Source organism: Thamnophis elegans, chromosome 2 (genome assembly GCF_009769535.1).
Source record: "Thamnophis elegans isolate rThaEle1 chromosome 2, rThaEle1.pri, whole genome shotgun sequence".
NCBI lineage: Eukaryota > Metazoa > Chordata > Lepidosauria > Squamata > Colubridae > Thamnophis > Thamnophis elegans.
In genome coordinates, this window is record NC_045542.1 from 172,824,686 (window position 1) to 172,844,462 (window position 19,777).

The 19,777-nt window shown below is 45.1% G+C and overlaps 1 protein-coding gene and 1 long non-coding RNA gene across 2 annotated transcripts in view; both read left to right on the forward strand.

The window, feature by feature from the left end:
* Positions 1-3,292: 3,292 nt before the first annotated feature.
* On the forward strand, positions 3,293-6,814 carry LOC116503454. Its single transcript, XR_004254697.1, has 3 exons — positions 3,293-3,374; positions 5,550-5,975; positions 6,695-6,814. It is a non-coding gene; the product is annotated as an uncharacterized LOC116503454 (long non-coding RNA).
* A 110-nt stretch (positions 6,815-6,924) lies between these two features.
* LOC116503443 (zinc finger protein 91-like) overlaps positions 6,925-19,777 on the forward strand; it is a 30,255-nt gene continuing 17,402 nt past the window's right edge. The window contains 7 exon segments of the mRNA XM_032209854.1: positions 6,925-7,007; positions 8,368-8,494; positions 10,150-11,000; positions 11,003-11,391; positions 11,393-12,222; positions 12,224-12,318; positions 12,401-12,484. Coding sequence (XP_032065745.1) covers positions 10,481-11,000; positions 11,003-11,391; positions 11,393-12,222; positions 12,224-12,318; positions 12,401-12,484 — 1,918 coding nt within the window. The 5' untranslated portion in view covers positions 6,925-7,007; positions 8,368-8,494; positions 10,150-10,480.

Below are 19,777 nucleotides of genomic sequence, written 5' to 3' on the forward strand. Positions count from 1 at the left end.
GAAGTCCGGACATCTTCAAGTGGCCAAGGTTGGGAAACACTGGAGTAGAGTAGGAATAGAATAGAATTCTTATACAATAGCATTCTTTATTGGCCAAGTGTGATCGGACACACAAGGAGTTTGGTGCAGGTGGTCTGCAGTGTACATAAAAAGACAAGATACCTTCGTCAAGATTCATAAGATACCACACTTAAATGATTTTCTTTGGAAAAATTCCAACCCCACCCGCCCCGCCCCCAGCAAAATTGAAGGCGCATGCTCAATTCCCTTTTTGAAGTGGAAGGCTCCCCATCCTGCCAATATGGATTTTGGATTTTGAGTGCAACGCCAGAGATGCTGCATATTCAGTTCTGTGTTGTCCGTGTTCAACAAAAAAACAAACCAACTAACAAGAAGTTCAGTGTTCGACACTTTAAGAAGTGTGTGGACTTCAGCTCCAGAATTCTCCAGCTAATGGCTGAGGTTGAGAAGCACTGAAGCAAAGAATCGCCAGGGGGCTCCCTCCACGCGTGGAAGCTGCTTCAGGAGGCAACTGAGCAGGTGCTGATAGTGTCTCTTGTTCCCTCTTCTGGAGGGGGAGAGGTTTCTCTGGCCTCTCTAAGACTCCGCCTCACTTGTTGTAACCCTTTGAGCTCCGCAGAAGGCAATGAGCTGCCGGAGTCTGTGGGGAAGGAGATTCAGATGGGATCCTGCCGGGTGAATGGGCTGTGAGTGAGGGAGCCTGAGAGGGGGGGGGTCACACTTGGACCTAGAAAGAGTGCAGAGAAGAGCAAGATGATTAGAGGACTGGAGGCTAAAACATATGAAGAAAGGTGCAGGAACGGGTATGTCTAGTTTAATGAAAAAAGGACTAGGAGTGACATGATAGTAGTGTTCCAATATCTCAGGGGTTGCAACAAAGAACAAGGAGTCAAGCTATTCTCCAAAGCACCAAAGCAAGAACAAGAAGCAATGGGTGGAAACTAATCAAGGAGATAATCAGTTCCTGCAATCGTTTTCATGTTTTAGTCTCCAGTCCCGATCATCTTTGTTGTTCTTCTCTGCACTCTTTCTAGAGTCTCCACACTTTTCTAATCGTGGCGACCAAAACTGAATGCAGTATTCCAAGTGTGGCCTTATCAAGGCATTATAAAGTGGTATTAACACTTCATGTGATCTTGATTTTATCCCTCTCTTTGTAGTCTAGAACTGTGTTGGCTTTTTTGGCAGCTGCTGCACACTGCTGGTTCATATTTAAATGGTTGTCCACTAGGACTCCAAGATCTCTCTCATAGTTACTACTATTGAGTAAGGTACCACCTATCCTGTACCTGTGCATTTCGTTTTTCTTGCCTAAATGTAGAACCTTACTTTTGGATCAAAGAGGTATCTTTGATACCTTACTCTTTTCACCATTGAATTTCATTTTATTAGATAGTGCCCAATGTTCAAGTTTGTCAAGATCCTTCTGTAACAAGCCTATCTTCTTGAGTGTTGGCTATTCCTGCAGTTTGGTGTCATCTGCAAATTTGATGAGTTCCCCATTTCCCTCATCCAGATCATTGATGAAGATGTGAAGAGTACTGGGCCCAAAACAGAGCCTTGGGTACTCCACTGCATACTTCCCTCCATGTAAATGCAGTTCCATTGAAGACTACATGTTGAGTGCGGTGGTCATCCAGTTACAAATCCATCTGGTGGTGATGCTGTCTAACCACATTCTTCTACTTTATCTAGTAGTAGATTATGGTCTACTTTATTAAATGCCTTACTGAAGTCCAAGTAAACTCTATCGACAGGCATCCTCTGGTCCATCTCTTGGTTCTTGGCTACCATCTCATTTTCTATTCATGCTTCCCCCCCCCCAAAAAAAATAATCCCACTTTTTCTCTCAGTTCACTCCCAAAGAAGAGCCTTGTCAACCTTCATTTCCCAAGATTATGAATTTTCTGAGGTGATTTTTCTAGCCTAAGGTGAAAATGTGTGGATTTCTTGTGCTTTTCAGCAGTTTATCAATTTAATTCCCATTTTCCTTCCATCTCTTATTTCATTTCTTCGGGCTTTCATTCTCACCCCATAGTTTCACCCCCTCTGAGGCACAGCCATCATGGTGGTGTTGGAAGAAATGTCCTTTGTTGGAAAAAATGTCCTTCTGGGTTCAGTTCCAAGTGGGGAAAAAGACACTAGAAACATGGAGGCTGCTTGGAAAGATGGTTTAATGGGTCGATAGGACCACATGGTTTGAGATCCTGAACAGAAAAGGTGACCACATAGTTGAAGATGTTGGGTGAAGAAGGAAAGAGAGCGAGATGCTGAAAGTTCCTGGTTTTATGCCTTCTCTGATCTTTGATCTTGATCTTGTATTCTGATTGGTTGTCAGACTCCCATAAGGCCATGCAGGGGCAACTCTGTAGACTGTGCTTTGAGTCCAAGTTTGGTTGTCTTGCTGGCTGATACAATTTTCCAAGGTGCCTTGTGGTGAGTTTCTGTAGAAGGCCAATCCTACCTTTGCTATATAAAGTAGCCTAGCTCAGGCTTTAATGGCTCCTTGACCAAAAGGGGGGCAGGAAGCTGCAGGGAGCTACTTTGTCTTTAAAAACATGTTTCTCCCTTTTCACATCCAGGGAAACATAACATTCTGCCTTCTTAATATTTCCCAGGATATTTCAGTTTTCTAGCAGAAGGGTGGGTTTTAACTTCCTACAGTGGCCCAAATAGGTTGTTTTAAAAATATATATATATTTCCACAGCTTCATTTCATTCTTTTTCCTTTTGCCAGGCCCTCCTGCTGCTCTTTGGGATGAATTTATTGGAATTAAAAATGTGGCAGGAATGGACATTCAGCTGTTTTGGCGGAGATTTTGACTGTCCTCGACGACCCACTTCGGTGGGGGAAGGAAGGTGTTGGTGTTGGACTAAATGACCTACAAGGTCCCTTCCAACTGTGTCATTCCTGTTATTTCTTCTGGCAGTTACAGATTCTCCACAGCGCCCATTTTAAGGCAATCATTTTCCTCATGTCCTTCAGATCTTAGCTTGTTGGATTTTCAGAGCCTTTCGGGTGTTTCCTTTCCTTAAAACTTCGACGTTGGCAGACATATTTTTATTCCCGCGCCACGTTCTGTGAGGGAAAGGGACTCCATAACCCATCTCTCCTCCTCCCATCCCTGAGCCCTCCCAGCCCGCCTTTCCCAGTGAAGCCGGCGCGGGCAAGCCTGTGGCGGGAGGCTTCAAGCTTCAGCCGCGAACGGAGCATGCGCGGATCCTTTGCTCGGCCAGGACGCGTTGCATGCTGGGAAGGGATGGAAGGGGGGGCGGGGCTGGCTTCTCCAGGGCTTCGCGGTCTCCAACCGAGCCGCCAAGGGGGGAGTTTTGCGGGGAGGGGGCGCTGCCTGGTGAGTGAGAGGGACGGGACTCTTTTTAGGGGAAATCCTGCTGGGATTGCAAAGATCTTTGCAAAAGCCACGCCGCCCAGCTTCAATCTTAGAATCCGGCGGGGGGTGGGGGGAGTCCTGGCCCATGTTCCCCTGCCGCCCTTTGCATGCACATGCCAAGCAGTGGTGGAAGCAGAGCACTAAGCCAACTGTGTTGCCCCCTCCCCCCCCAGGATCTCCAGCAAGGAGGATCTGGGGGAGCCCTGCAAACCCCCTGAGTGGGGGGGCGAAGGAGTTGCTTGCATTGCAACACCCAAGCTGGGAAATGAGGTTCTCCATGAAGGGAGATGCCAGTTGTGGTTGCTTAGGTGTATTTGCGCAGTCCGCTCGGTGAGCGTGAATCAATTGTGCTTCAGAATCCATCCATGGTCTTAGGAGGTTGATTGGCCCAGCACATCACATTCAGACAATGTTGGTCAACCTGAATGGATGAGAGCTTGTTAAAAGAGAAAGCCAGTTTAGAAGGGAGGAGATGTTTCCTGACAGCGGCAGCAATTAATCTGTGGAATAGCTTGCCTCCTGGAAGTGTAGGTGCACCATCACTGGAAGTTTTCAAGAATAGACTGAAACCCCATTTGATTGGGATGGTATAGGACTGTGGTGGCCAACCTATGGCATACATGCCACGGGTTGCACACAAATCCCTCTCTGCGGGCACGTGAGCTGTCGCCCAGCTCAACTCCACTGCGCATGTGCGCGCACCTCCCACTGACCAGCTTATTTTTGAGTCTCTTGCATATGCGGGAAACACGTACATTCAGGGGGGGGGTTGTGCGTGCATGCGCGAGAGGGTCATGTGTGCATGTGGGGAGGTGGGGGGCATGAGTACATGGGGGAGGGGGGTGCAGTGCAGGGCCCATAATGCAATGCACCCCCCCAGGACATGCGTGTATGCTCCCCATGTGATTCCCTCCCCACGCCCCATTTTTGATCCCAAGAGGCTTCAAGGAGCCCCGCTAGGCCCAAAACAGGGCGGGGAAGGGAATCACATGCAAGCACAGGGGAATGCGGGAAGGTGGGGTGCATTGCATTATGGGTGTGGGCATGGGCGCTGTTTCGTCACACAAGGAGAAAAAGGTTAGCCATCACTGGTATAGGATCTCTGCCTTGAGCAGAGGGTTGGACTAGAAGACCTCTGAGGTCCCTCCCAGCCCTATGATTCTATGTTCCGTGGATCTCAACTGCCAAAATTCTCCAATGAGCATGGGTGGACTTTAACTCCCAGAATTCCTCCGTCAACATGCATGAATTCCCAGGATTCTGGGAATTGAAGTTTACACACTCTAAAGAGGCTGCGGTTAAGGAACACTGCATTAATCTGCAACCTTGATTTCTTTGGCTTTCCGTGTTAAGCAAAACTGGGTGTTACAGTTTGCTCCCCTCATTTTAGGTACATTAGGGTTAACATTGCCTCTGTCAAAATGCACGAATGCACATTTATGATTCAAAATGTTTTCCAGAATATTTTGTTGGCTGTTAGGAAAAAAAAATCCATAAATTATATGCGATTTCTCCGCGGGTCGTTCATGAAGCCAATGTGGAAGAAAGACTCGGACACGAATTTCCTTCGGGACGAACCGACCAGAACGGAGTCCGGGGGTCCTTTTTATTGAGCATACACAAGGGAGGGGTGGATTCACATAGCCAATGGGGACCAATCATGATTGTGCAAGTTTACAGTATATGGTAACTCATTTACTTCCATGTAGACCTAAAGAATACTCATAGTCAAAACCTTTTATCGCCATGTAAACTTCCAATCCTTAATTAATGTTTGAGAGTTAATTAGTTGTACCCCTGATTTAATCAACGTTTATAATTAAGAGTCTGTGATTGCTGATCTATTTAGTGTTAAGGGTTAAACAGTTGGTCTTACTGATCCAATCATATGGTTAATCATTACTTCTGTTCTATATGCCTGCACGTATATCGCAACATATATAAACCCTAAAAGATCTAAAGGCTTGATATTTTGAGTTTTCTATGGAAAACCCATTTTGCTTTTCTCGTATCATAAGTATTGCCATTTGCATAGTCCCAGTATTCCCACCCATCCCAAACATCTCCCTGCTTAAGGGGGGGGGGGACCTTGGATTATGTTTTTTTTAAATATGATTTGTTTGTGTTCTACTTCAGATACACTGGGCCCATTTAGACAACAGTTAGAAAACGGAGGCCCAATATCCAGCAAGCGAGGAGCTGGAAAAGGAAGCTGTGAGGAGATTTGAGCAGGAAGGGGACATATGATGATGGAAGAGAAGACCATGGGTTCGGAGGTCCAGCATTGGCACTTCAGGATATCCACTACGCGGAGGCTAAGGGCCCCCGAGAGATTTGCAGTTATCTCCATCACTTTTGCCGTGGGTGGCTGAAGCCAGAAAGATACACAAAGGCCCAGATGCTGGACCTGGTGTTCTGGAGCAGCTCCTGGCTATCCTTCCCCCGGAGATGGAGGGCTGGGTGCGAGAGTGTGGAGCAGAGACCAGCTCCCAGGCGGTGGCCCTGGCAGAAGGTTTCCTCCTGAGCCAAGCAGAGGAGCAGAAGGGGCAGGTCGAGTTGCAGGTGAGAGAATCTTAACTCTGGCATTCTAAGAGGACACAACGTAATAAACAATTTCAACCTTTTGTTGAATTTGGATCTTGAAACCCTTTCCTATCAGAACTTTCTGGCTTATAACAGCATTCAAGAGTTGCTTAATGTTTTATACAGATTTGTCCAATGCTCTTTCTAGACTAGAGCCTTTTAGGGCAATTTAGGGGAATTATTTTATTGCAGGATCCATTCTGGGTCTAGAGGTTTGTCTCCATGAAGGGATGTGGTGGCTCAGTGGCTAAGACGTTGAGCTTGTCGATCAGAAAGGTCTGCAGTTCGGCGGTTCAAATCCCTAGCGCCACGTAATGGAGTGAGCCAGCTTCTGCCAACTTAGCAGTTCGAAACATGTAATAATGCAAATAGAAAAATAGGAACCACCTCTGGTGGGAAAGTAACAGTGTTCTGTGCACCTTCGTCATTTAATCATGCTGGCCACATGACCATGGAAACGTCTTCGGACAGCGCTGGCTCTTCAGCTTTGAAACGGAGATGAGCACCGCCCCCTAGAATCGGGAACGACTAGCACATATGTTTGAGTGGGGGAACCAACCTTTGTCATCCGAGCTTTTTGGACTTTTATTGTCCTCTTCCTTTCCACTTTATGGACTGGGTATACAAACTTGTGAGCAGAGAATGAGAATCCATTTCTTGTGTGTACTTCTCTCATTTTTCTTCCTTGGACCTTTTAGGGGCAAGAATCCTTCCTTCAGATGGTCCCCAAATTTCCCACGGGGAGGAGTAATCCTTCAAGTCTCTTTCCAGAGCTTGGAGCCTCTGTAGATGATCAAAATTCTGACATCTTTCTAGGTAAGGGAGTGGTTTTCCAAACAGATTCCACTATCGCTTATCCTTTGCCGCTTTGTCTTCGGTGTTAATTAATTATTTTGACAAATTCTTCCTTCATTTTTGCATTTCTGATAGGGAATGGAATTATCATGGGCAGCTTTGGGATTATCTCCCTTGCTTGGTGGAATCAAGACGCTGACAGAAGCTCCAACTCCGGTAGGAAGAGAAGCATCAAAGAAGTCGGAGGGGGCCCCTTGAAGACCTCCAGTGTCCTTCTGAGAATTAAGCATATTTCTTTTCCAAGGAAATAAAACATTTGGGTTAAAAACCAGTGACCAAATTAACACACTTTCAAGACTACTTTGGAGATGGACTTGGATTTTTAAAGTCTACACCAGTGATGGAGAACCTTTTCGGCACCAAGTGCCCAAACCAGAATGTGCGTGCAGGTGTGCGCGCCGGAAACCCGAAGGCCAGCTGGCCAGCACGCACATGCCTATTTTTGGCCATTTTCCAGGCCATTTTTGGGGCGAAAACCAGCCTAAAAACAGCACAAAAATAGGCTGGTTTTTGGACATTTTTGGGCTGTTTTTCCAGGCTGTTTTCAAGCCATCTTCTGGCGTTCTGGTGCCCAGAGAGACCAGCTGGGCAACGCACATGTGTGTGCCGGAACCCGAAGAGCAGTTGGTGATGGCATGCATGCCCACAGAGAGGGCTCTGCTTGGCACCTCTGGCACGCGTGCCTAGGTTTGCTATCGTGGGTCTACACCAGGGGTAGTCACCTTTTTATACCTACCGCCCACTTTTGTATCTCTAGTAGTAAATTTTCTATCCGCCCACCGGTTCCACAGTCATGGTGCTTTATAAAATAGGGAAGTAACTTTACTTTATAAAAAGTATAAAACAGAGTTACAGCAAACCCCTACCGCCCACCACGAAAGCTGGACACCCACTAGTGGGCGGTAGGGACCAGGTTGACTACCACTGGTCTACACCATGGGTGTCAAAACTTGCTGCGTCGACTTCGTTTTTCCCATTCACGGAGCTCAGATGGGAAATGGCCTGCACGTGATATATCCGGGCCCATGGCTTGCCAGTTTGACAACCCAGGTCTACACCAATATTTCTCAACCTTAGCAACTTTAAGACATGTGGACTTCAACTCCCAAAATTCCCCAGCCAGCTTTGCAGCTTTGCTAGCTGGCTGGAGAATTCTGGGAATCGAAATCCCAATGTCTTAAAGTTACTAAAGTTGAAAAACATTGGTCTACACTGAGAGATCTTTGACAATTCCACCACCACCACCCAAAATATGGCTCAGTGTGCCACTGGTGGTACGTGTGTCATAGGTTTGCCATCACGGCCTTATAAAGTACTGTTTTGCTTCCTCTGAATAGGTTTTCAAAATTCTGCAGAATCAATACAAATGATCAGTACAGAATCACCCCAAATATTTCATCTGCCAATGGGCCTCACCTAAAGTTTAGGTCATTGCAACTTCCTGTTTTGGCAACTTACTAATTAAGGAGAGCATGCAAGTCTTTCCTAAGGTTCTCGGTTAACGTTGTTCCTTCAGGGTCGTGTGTCCTTTGAGGAAGTGGCGGTCTATTTCTCCAAGGAGGAGTGGTCTCAACTGGATTCTCACCAGAAAGCCCTACATGGGGAAGTGATGCTGGAGAATTCCAGGAATGTAGCTTCTCTGGGTAAGAACTTTCTTCTGGACCATCAAATGTTTCGAGGAGACATTTTGTGGTGGATATAACTTATTGATACCCAACCATACTTCATCTCTTCTGTGGGTGAAAGGGAACCTGTTCTAAGTAGAGTTAAACACTTCTATGTCACACTTGTCCTCTATTCAAAACCCAAGAAAGAAAACCCCAACTCCATTGAGATTGAGAAGAGGTACTTTTACCGAGTTTGAAGTGATAGTAGCGAAAGCAAGGCAGGATCTGATTCAAAACGCCTGAAGTTACAGATAGAAAGTTTTCCCAAATCCCTCCCGCCCCGGGTCCAGCACGGAAGGTCTAATCAATGTTCAGTATGATTTTATGAGAAGTTCATCTTCAATTGGGTCCACATTTTACTGTCCTCAGAAAGATAGAAGGCTGAGTCAACCTTGAGCCGGTGAGGATCGAACTCTTGAGCTGAGTTAGTTTGCTAATAGTAAAAGCTTGTTTCCCTTCATTTTTTAAAATCCTCCTGACCCTTGCTCAGTTTGATAAGAAAAATTAGTAAATTGAAGTATTGGCCACAAATATGTTCCTTTATTTCAGAATTATTTCAAGTTTCCTTCTTCTCCTAATGTCAGCATTCCAAATAGCATCCAAAAAATAATCAGAATCCAAGGCAAAGTATTGCTCAAAGTTCCAATTTATTAAGAGAGCCATGTTGGCACATCTGAGAAAACCCAACCTGAAAGCTTCCCAGTTTCCCCCACATAGTTGAAAGTTCAAGATCTTGCCCCCACACCCACAAATCCATCAATAGTCCAATCTCTCACTGCCATGATGGCAGTTTCCACCCATCCAATTCCGGTCAGTTGCAGAGGTGCAGAGACAAAGGATGATCTTGGCTTCTAGAAATAATTTTGCTATGGCTATATAGTATGTAACTCCTTACAATCCCCCCTCCCATTTTCCCACAATAGAAAATGCATAGTAGAGTAATAGAAAGTGTGGCAGGCCAAAGATCCATGTCAGCGTTCCAAATATCATGCAGAATTAAATCAGAGTCAAAGGCAAATCTATGCTTAAAGTTCCAGTTTAATAAGGCAGGCATGTTGGCATCGTGCTGTGGGATTTCAGCTCTGGAAGTTACATCAGAATCCCACCCAGTTAAAAGTTCATGATCTTGTCCCCACACCCGTAGTCCATCACATGATCTAATCTTCTTCTTCCACGCTAGCAATTACGCCCAACTGCTTCCGATCAGGTGCAAAGGTTTGGGAGACAAAAGATGACCTTGATCTTCTAGGAAGGAATTTTTATTTTGAAAACAACACATTCTACCCCTTGCTAAATCCCCCCCCCTTAATAAGAGTGTGGCACGCCACAGATTCTTAAAGGAACCACTGCAGGCCTGACAATCCAAAAGAAAAGATGGCTGCAGGCTGACACCTAAAATAGAAACCATATGATGTGGTTTTTATTCATACAGGTTTGGTTATAGCCTCCATCAGAAATCCATATTTGCTCAGTCTTTGCTCAGGTTATCTTACATTAATCAACACTGTAACTTTTCAAAAACCCAGATAATCCATCAAATTCCAGCAAGCAGGTCATAACCACAACCTTACTTTGGTTTTATTTCCTTTCCACATTCTTGCCTAATTCTACTTCTTTAATTTCCTCTCTAGGAAGTGATGGCCAGTGTGAAGTGATTCAGGACGGAGAAGGGAAACAGGAGTTTAGAAATTGGACACAGTCCAGAATTCCTGAGAAGAACAAGTCAATACCTAGGAATAAGAAACCAACATCCAAGTGTGTGCAGAATGAAAATATTCTTGCCCATCAAAATCCCAAAGGAAAAATAAGGACAAAAGGTTTAGGGAAAAGTGTGAAAGTACCAAAAGACCATTTAAATTTGGATATGCGCAACAGAACCAACGTTAGAAGAAACCAAAATGGGTGCAGGGAGAATGAAAACAGTTTGAGCTGGAGAGTCAAAATGGGAGAGAAGCCATATAAATGCATGGAGTGTGGAAAAACTTCAGCAGTAGCAGTTCCCTCACATGTCACAAAAGGATCCACACAGGGGAGAAACCCTATAAATGTACTGAGTGTGGAAAGAGCTTCAGGTGGAGCAATCAACTGACTTCCCATAAAATGATCCATTTGGGTGTGATACCCTATAAATACACCGAGTGCGGAAAAAGCTTCCAGGAAAACGGATCCCTTACTTCACACAAGAGAATCCACACAGGGGAGAAGCCGTATAAATGCACAGAATGTGGGAAAATATTTCGGAAAAGGAGTTCACTTACTCCCCACCAAAGGATCCACACAGGGGAAAAACCCTACAAATGTACAGACTGCGGAAAGAGCTTCAGTCAAAACAGTAACCTTATTTCACATAAAAGGAGCCATTCAGGGGAAAAACCCTATAAATGTATGGAATGTGGGAAGAGTTTCATGTGGAACGGTCAGCTTACATCACATAAAAGCGTCCATACAGGGGAAAAACCCTATAAATGTGTAGATTGCGGGAAAGCTTCAACAACAGCAGTCACCTGACTTCCCATAAAAGAATCCACTTAGGGGAGAAACCATATAAATGTCTGGAGTGTGGAAAGAGCTTCCGTGAAAATGGGTCTCTGACTTCACACAAAAGGATCCACATAGAAGAAAAACCATATCAATGTGTGGAATGTGGGAAAATATTTCAAAGGAAAGGTTCCTTTATTTCTCATAAATGTACCCGTACCGAAGAGAAACCCTATAAATGTCTGGACTGCGGGGAAATATTCCGAAAAAGCAGCTTCCTTATTTCCCATAAAAGAATCCACACAGGGGAGAAGCCGTATAAATGCACAGAATGTGGGAAAATATTTCGGAAAAGCAGTTCACTTACTTCCCACCAAAGGATCCACACAGGGGAAAAAACCCTACAAATGTACAGACTGCGGAAAGAGCTTTAGTCAAAACAGTAACCTTATTTCACATAAAAGGAGCCATTCAGGGGAAAAACCCTATAAATGTATGGAATGTGAGAAGAGTTTCATGTGGAACAGTCAGCTTACATCACATAAAAGCATCCATACAGGGGAAAAACCCTATAAATGTGTAGATTGCGGGAAAAGCTTCAACAACAGCAGTCACCTGACTTCCCATAAAAGAATCCACTCAGGGGAGAAACCATATAAATGTCTGGAGTGTGGAAAGAGCTTCCGTGAAAATGGGTATCTGACTTCCCACAAAAAGATCCACATAGAAGAAAAACCATGTCAATGTGTGGAATGTGGGAAAATATTTCAAAAGAAAAGTTCCTTTATTTCTCATAAATGTACCCGTACCAAAGAGAAATCATATAAATGTCTGGAGTGTGGAAAGAGCTTCCGTGAAAATGGATCTCTGACTTCCCATAAAAGGATCCACTCGGGCAAGAAGCCCTATAAATGCACGGAGTGTGGGAAATGCTTCTGGAGGAGCAGTTCCCTTTGTTCGCACAGAAGAATCCACACAGGAGAAAAGCCTTACAAATGCACGGACTGTGGAAAAAGCTTCTGTGAAAATGGATCGCTTACGTCCCATAAAAGGATTCACACAGGGGAGAAACCTTACAAGTGCCCAGAGTGTGGAAAGAGATTCAATACAAGCAGTAATCTTTCCTCCCATAGAAGGATACATTCCGAGGAGAAACAATATAAATGTGTGGAGTGTGGAAAGAGCTTTAGTCAGAGTGCTTGCCTTATTTCTCACAAAGAATCCCAGGGGAGAAAAACCGTATAAATGTGTGGAGTGTGGAAAAAGTTTCAGAGTGAGCAGTCACCTTATGGCCCATAAAAGGATCCACACAGGGGAGAAGCATATAAGTGCCGGGAATGTGGGAAAAGATTCCGGATAAGCAGTTCCCTAACTTCCCACAACGGCTCCATACTGGGGAGAAACCATATAAATGCAGGGATTGTGGAAAGAGCTTCCGAGAAAACGGGTCCCTCACTGTTCATAAAAGGATCCACACAGGGGATAACCATATAAATGCTCCAAGTGTGGGAAAAGCTTCCGAAAGAGCAGTAACCTTACATCCCACGTAAGGATCCACTCAGGTGAGAATCCATAAAAATACTAAATTCACAATATTTCTTCCATGTGCATTTGAACTATGGAATTACATTTTCCCTGAGTATCTATGGAGAAAAGGCAACTGAACTTTCTTTGTATTTCCTTGAAAACTTCTTTTGCTTCTCATCCAAGAATCTTTACCAGTTCAGAACCGATAAAGTTTCTTGGACGAGAAGCAAAATGTCTTCAAGAAAAACAAACTCCAATTGTCTTTTGAAAAAAAGCAACTTGGGGATTGATCCCGAGTGCCACATTTTTTCTACCTTAATCCCTTCCTAACATTTGATCAATTTTTCCTTTGTTTATTGCAGGCGTGTGAAACTCAAGGCCCAGGGGCCGGATCCGGCCCATGGGACTGCCCTAGAAACATTGAAGGACTGGCCTCTGCCAGCAAAACGGAGCTTGTGAGGGCTGCGGGTGGCCCTCCCAAGCTCCATTTCCGCTGGCAGAGGGTTGCGGGAGGCTGTCACAGGCGAAAACAGCTCGGGAACCCATTTTTGCTGGCAGAGTGCTGAGGCCACCACAGGCGCCCCGACATGAGTGATGTTGAACTGACCATACTCTCCTGGCTACGGCCCCCCCCCCCCCCCCCCCCCCCCCAAGATCAAACACAACTCTGATGCAGCCCTCAATGAAATCAACTTTGACACCCCTGGACTATTGTGTTTTTGCTTTTTTGCCATCTCTTTTGTTACTACTCGTTCTTAATCGAGCCACGTTCCTCTGTACTGGGAAAAGGAGGAAATCGCCTTCCATTGATAATAATTAAAATAGAGGTTTAGTTTGGTGGGTTTGGGCCTGTAACGTCCAATAATTTCCTCTTTTTTTTGTCCCAATCAGGGGATCCCGAGGAAAATGAACCTGATCAGGAGGCTGTCGTGCCGACATCACAAACGCTCAAGAATGAACTGAGAAAAGAGACACTGGGAAAATCAGTGAGGACCCTGAAGTAAATTAGGAGAACGTCAAGAAAGTGTAGAAGAAATCCTTTGAGGTCTTTTTCTAACATGCTACAGTCCTGGAATCCTGAATGGCAGACAGAATTAAGAATGGAGAATCACAATTGCTCAGTACATCATCAGAGCACCAATGAAGGAGAATAGTTGTACTGTAAATGTAATAGCATTGATGATGTTACCTAGTTTGGGTAATGAAATATCTGGTTTGGTGGTTTTATTCAACTTGTATGCCGCCCTATTCCCGAGGGACTCTGGGCAGCTAACAAAACCGGAAGGGAAGGGAAACAATACAAAAGGAAAGAAAACAAAAACAAACAACAATACAGAACCAATTTAAACCGTATCAACAAGCACACCAGTTCGAGTGGGGATGGAACTCAGCGTCCCCAAGCCTGCTGGAACAGCCAGGTCTTGACGGCTATACGGAAAGCCTGAAGGGTGGTGAGGGTCCGCAAAGAAAACAAGCAAGCTCAGTGAGCGTCAAGGACCCTTCACATGATCATAGAGTTATATAGTTATCATATGTTGTTAGTTGTGAAGCTGTGGACAATGTTCCTCCAAGCCTTCCTGTCCTCTACCATTCCCCGGAGTCCATTTAAGGTCACATCTACTGCTTCGGTGACTCTATCCAACCACCTCATTCTCTGCCGTCCCCTTCTTCTTTGCCCTCCATTTTTGGTCCCAGAAGTTTTCAGGGAGGCCCGTTACCACACAAATGGGATCTGCTTCCGCATGTGCAGGAGGTGGGGCCTGCAAGTGGGGCATTGGATTATGTGTGTTGACACAGGTACGAGCGCTATCACAAGTGTGCATGCTTTTGGCATCTGACAGAAAAAAGGTAGAACATCCTGCACCCCGGGGTGAGATCTTCCCCTATCCTGTCTTCTCTTAAGAAACTGAAGACATGGCACTACTGGTTGGCTTGGGGACCTAATGGCAGAGTAACCACACTGGAGGTGGATTTTGGACTAATAGTTGATCCCACCTGTCTCCCATGCAACCTGGCTATCTCTCCATCCATCTTTTAATTAGTATTGCTGTACTTTCCTTATTTACTTTTATTGTTTTACTGTTGCTATATTTACATTTTAACAATAATTTTACATTCTACTATTGTAAGCCACCCAAAGTAGCCTCAAGGCAAGATGAGCGGTAAATACGTTTTGTAATAAATAAATAAATAAAATCTAAACAGAAACATAAAATTCTTTGGAGTGTTTGGAATAAAATAAACGGGATTCGGATAGTTGTCGTGTCCAACCCATCACAAACGCATGGGCAACATTCTTCCAGGCCTTCCTGTCCTCTACCATCCTCTGGAGTCCATTGAAGCTCAGGCTGACTGCTTCGGTGACTCCAGCCAGCCACCTCCTTCTCTGCCATCTACTTCTTCTTTTGCCCAACATGGTTCCCAGCATGAGACTCTTCTCCAGTGAGTCCTTCCTTCACATTAGGTGGCCAAAGTATTTGAGTTTCTTCTTCAGGATCTGGCCTTCTAAAGAGCAGTCAGGGTTGATCTCCTCTAGGATTGACCGGTTGGATCACCTTGCAGTCCAAGGGACTCAATGCAGGAGTCTTCTCCAGCACCAGAGTTCAAAGGCCTCCATTCTTTGGCGCTCAGCCTTCCTTATGGACCAGCTTTCACAGCCATCCATTGCAACTGGGAAAACCATAGCCTTGACTATACGCACTTTTGTTGGCAGGGTGATGTCTCTGCTTTTTAGTATTCTTTCTAGATTTGCCATAGCTTTCCTCCCCAGGAGTGTCTTTTAATTTCTTGGCTGCAGTTCCCATCTGAGGTGATCTTGGAGCCCAGGAAAATATGTCACTACCTTCATTCCTTCCCCGTCTATTTGCCAGGAATTGAGAGGGACGGATGCCATGATCTTAGTTTTCTTAATGTTGACTTTTCTTAATGTTTGAGATTTGGAAAGACTCGATTCCAAAGTTGATGTCCATCTTCCCATGTTCCAAATTATCATTTCAAATTAATTCACAGGACACTGATTGGAAACCAGTGAGAATAAAAAATAATAATAATTAAGAACCCTAGAGAAGAAAAGTTGGACGTGGAATAATGGAAGGAAAGTTTGCAAAGATAGAGCAATAGGAAGCAAGGAGAGAGATAGTGAATTAGTGTGAACTAGATTTAAATAATTTAGATTTAACTAGATTCTTTTCTTACCTTGTTACTTAATTTCCTTTGAGAAACTTGGGATACCATTCCTTTTCTGTGCTTTGTAATCATATCCTTTGCCCTAAGGGGAAATGTAGTTTTTTGCAGTAATGTGTGGTGGCCCAGCAGGAGCCGTTGGAGCTGCCACCAGACTCCGACAGCGAGGGGCCCTGAGTTGGCTCTGGAGGATGTGGAGGACCCTGGACAGGGTTCCGACTCTGAGCAGGGTGCAGAGAGGCTGGTTGGCCACCAGGAGGTGCCTGAGCCTTGGACCAATGCAGAGGAGATAAGGGAGAGTGAGCCTGAGTCCAGCAGTGAGTTGTTCTTGGGTGCCCGGCATCGAAGAGCTATTAGGCATAAGGAACAGTTGCGCAGTTACAGGAGGTAATTGCACTCAGCTGGTGGTCATTAGGCTCCTCTCCAGACTATAAAAAGACTACTTGTGCACACGCCCCTCTTTGCAGAAGTCAATGCAGGAATGAATGTCGGAAGACATTGTTATGAGCTTGGCAGGCTGGATTGCTGCCAAGCCTTATCTGTGCTGGATTGCTGCCTCGGCTTATCTGTGCCGGTTTGCTGCCAAGCACCTGTCTGTCTGTTAATTAAATGCCGTAATTTATCTTTGGCTCGGAGTGTGCTTTGGTGTGGAACGAGGGGGGGGGGGGTCAGAACAGTAATGTATGTACAACACATATGTGAACAGGACTGCACCCTTATCCGGACATGTTCTAAAATTGTGCACCACTGATGAATTATGTTGAGATATGTAAAAGCTTCTGTTTCCATCTTCTCCAGGTTTCTTGTGCAGGAGACACAAATCAGTGATTTGCCTTAATGTCTTTTGTCTATAATTATTTTGTTGCATAAATGGCAGATTCTATCATCACAGGTTGACTATAAGTTATATTATTAAAGCATTTAATAAAAGTGATCAGTAGAATGTCTTTGTGTCCAATCCTTGAGCTCTTAAAAGTGGATTATAACATGTGACAAATAATTAAATTTTTTCCCCAAAGAAATCAAATGTTCTTAATTCCAATTCCTTCTTTTTAATTATAATTAAAGGTAAAGGTTCCCCTTGCACATATGTGCTAGTTGTTCCTGACTCTAGGGGGCGGTGCTCATCTCCGTTTCAAAGCCGAAGAGCCAGCGCTGTCCGAAGACATCTCCGTGGTCATGTGGCCGGCATGACTAAACGCTGAAGGCGCACAGAACGCTGTTACCTTCCCACCAAAGGTGGTTCCTATTTTTCTACTTGCATTTTTAACGTGCTTTAGAACTGCTAGGTTGGCAGAAGTTGGGACAAGTAACGGGAGCTCATTCTGTTACACGGCACTAGGGATTTAAACCGCCGAACTGCCAACCTTTCTGATTGACAAGCTCAGCGTTTTAGCCACTGAGCCACCATGTCCCTTTTAATTAGTTTCCTGCAAATTGGTTTTCTTAAACCAAGTGTGATGGGTAACTAGGAAACTAGGACACAGCAAGGGTCATAAATATGAGACAGTTGCCAAGGGAAAAACACACCATAATAACCAAGACGCTGACCATGTATGGTATCCCATTCTACGTGATGACTGTGAAGTATTGTATTACAATTCTCAGTCCCTTTAAGAACATGCTGCCCATATCAGCATATCCAGAAGGATCTTGACAAACTTGAACATTAGGCACTATCTAACAAAATGAAGCCGCCGATAGAACCAGTTCAGGGGCGTGGCCAGCCAAGTTACTCCCTACTCGGCCGAACTGGTAGGAACCCACCTCTGATATAGAGAAACCCAAACCTGCAAATCAACATAAAGTGTGTATAGGAGCTACACAGTAACAATACCAGGACATCGTGAGCAATTCTGATTTTCATTCATATCTGATGCGGTTTGCAGCCCATGGGAAAAAAAACCCAAAGGATTTCCTCCACACAATCTCCAAGATATTTTCCAATATTCACTTTATTTTTTACTTTCAGGCCTGCCTTTGCAATCCAAAGGATTTGATATTAGACGCAATTCACGAGTTTTTGTAGATCCTTTATTCACACAGCAGGATTCTCCTATTGCCACCATTCCTTTCCAAGGTTATTTACAGTTAGTAGCCACATTCTGGCCTCCATGTCCAGTGGTGGGTTCTGGATCTCGTTGCAACCAGTATTCTGCATGGGACCAGGCATCCATCACGTGCATGTGCATTGTCCATGCATGTGCACCCACCACCCTGCAACTCTCCAGCTGCTCGACAGAGTGTGGTGCAGGTGCCGTACGCTGCCTGTGTGTGCGCAAATGACCTGGTTGGCTCAATACAGGTACGCGAGCGGTTGGGTGAGCCCTCCAAAGCACCGTTCCGTACTAGGGCGTACTGGCCAGAACCCACCACTGCCCTTGTATCTTATCTCACAGGTATGACAGCGTTGCGATGCAGAGTGCTGCTAGAAGCCCAGAAGGCTTGCGGTGCCTCATGAGGCCTCTGCACAGCTCATTTTTGGCCGGTAGAGTGCTGCAAGAGGCAATGGAGGGTGAAAACAAGGCATGGGGAGCTGCACGCGTTGCACCATGTCCCATTTTGGCCAGCAAAGTGCTGCAGGAGGCCAAAAACATGTCAGAGGGGGCCTGTGCACATTTGGCTGGCAGGGTGCTACAGGAGACATCCGTCCCATCTCCCCACTGCTCCCCCTCCGGCAGTCTACACAGGGGAATTACAATGCTGATCCGGCCCTTGAAGAAACCCAGTTTGACACCCCTGGTCTAGACAGTCACTTATCTAAAATGGTATAGGTCAGTGATGGCTAACCTTTTTGTTGTCATGTGCCAAAAGCATGGCCGTGCATGCGCACCAGTGCTTGTGCATGCCCACACCCATAATGCAATGCATGCGTGACACCCCTGCCGTGCCCCCTGCTCCTGAATATGTGTACGCGGCCCCCTTTTTGGTCTAGTAGTCCTCCCTGCAATCTCATAGGACCAAAAATGGGCCCCCCACTTCCCACGCATGCACACGTGTCTCCCATATGCGTCCCGCCCCCCCATACACGGCAGAGACCCCAAAACAAGCTGGCCAGCGGGAGGCACACATGCATGTGCGCTGGAGATGAGCTGGGGCGATGGCTCCCATGCCTGCAGAGAGGGCTCTGCGTTCCACATTTATTATTATTTATTTATTAATAAAATTTATAGGCCGCCCAATCCCGAAGGACACATGTGGCACACGTGCCATAGGTTTGCCATCACGGGTATAGGTTCTCTTGATTGAGGAGGGGACTGGACTACAAGACCTCCAAGGTCCCTTCTAGCTCATTCATTCTGTTCTGTTCTAAGATCAAATTGTTGAAAGTGACTCTGGATCTATGGAGTGGTTTGTGCGTTAGTAGAAATCTTGACGTAACTCAATGTTATAGGGATGAATCAGAGCTACATTCATCCGATATTGCTGCTTGAAATGATTGGAGAAGCTGAACCTGTTAAATGTCTGTCTGGACCCTGTGCTTTCAAACTCAGGTCAGATAAAACAAATTCAGGATATCTTACAGCACTCTTATAAAACCATAATACAGCAAGTCCGAACACCCAAAACGAAATAGTCCAGAATTTGAGATGCTTAAAAAGGCAATTATCTTGTTCTTTTAAACCACCAGAGGAAATTGTGAGCATCTCATCTTAGTGAAGTCAAAATCATTTCTCTTTATTTCATTCAGTTTGTACGCCACCCAAAGATTCTGCTGGGATTGCAAGAAAACATAAAATTATAGAACAATAAAAACAAGGCAACAATAAAGCAAAAGATGGCAACAAAAACACACCCACAGCTGAACAAATAGCCAGATCTTAGGGCTTTTAGCAGCACTAGTGGGGTGAGAGTTACGACACCACCTTTCCTTATTCTGCAACTGGACTGGTCCCGGAGAGGATGAAATACTCAAAATTTGAATAAATGAGCAGGATTCTGTTCTAAGGTTTTCTTCAAGAAATCAAATCTTTCTGTATGGGCTAGTATCAAGTTTACAAGCGTTTGGACGAATGCATGTTACAGTTGCATTGTCTTTATTGTTTTATTATTTTGATTTCCTGAGAATCT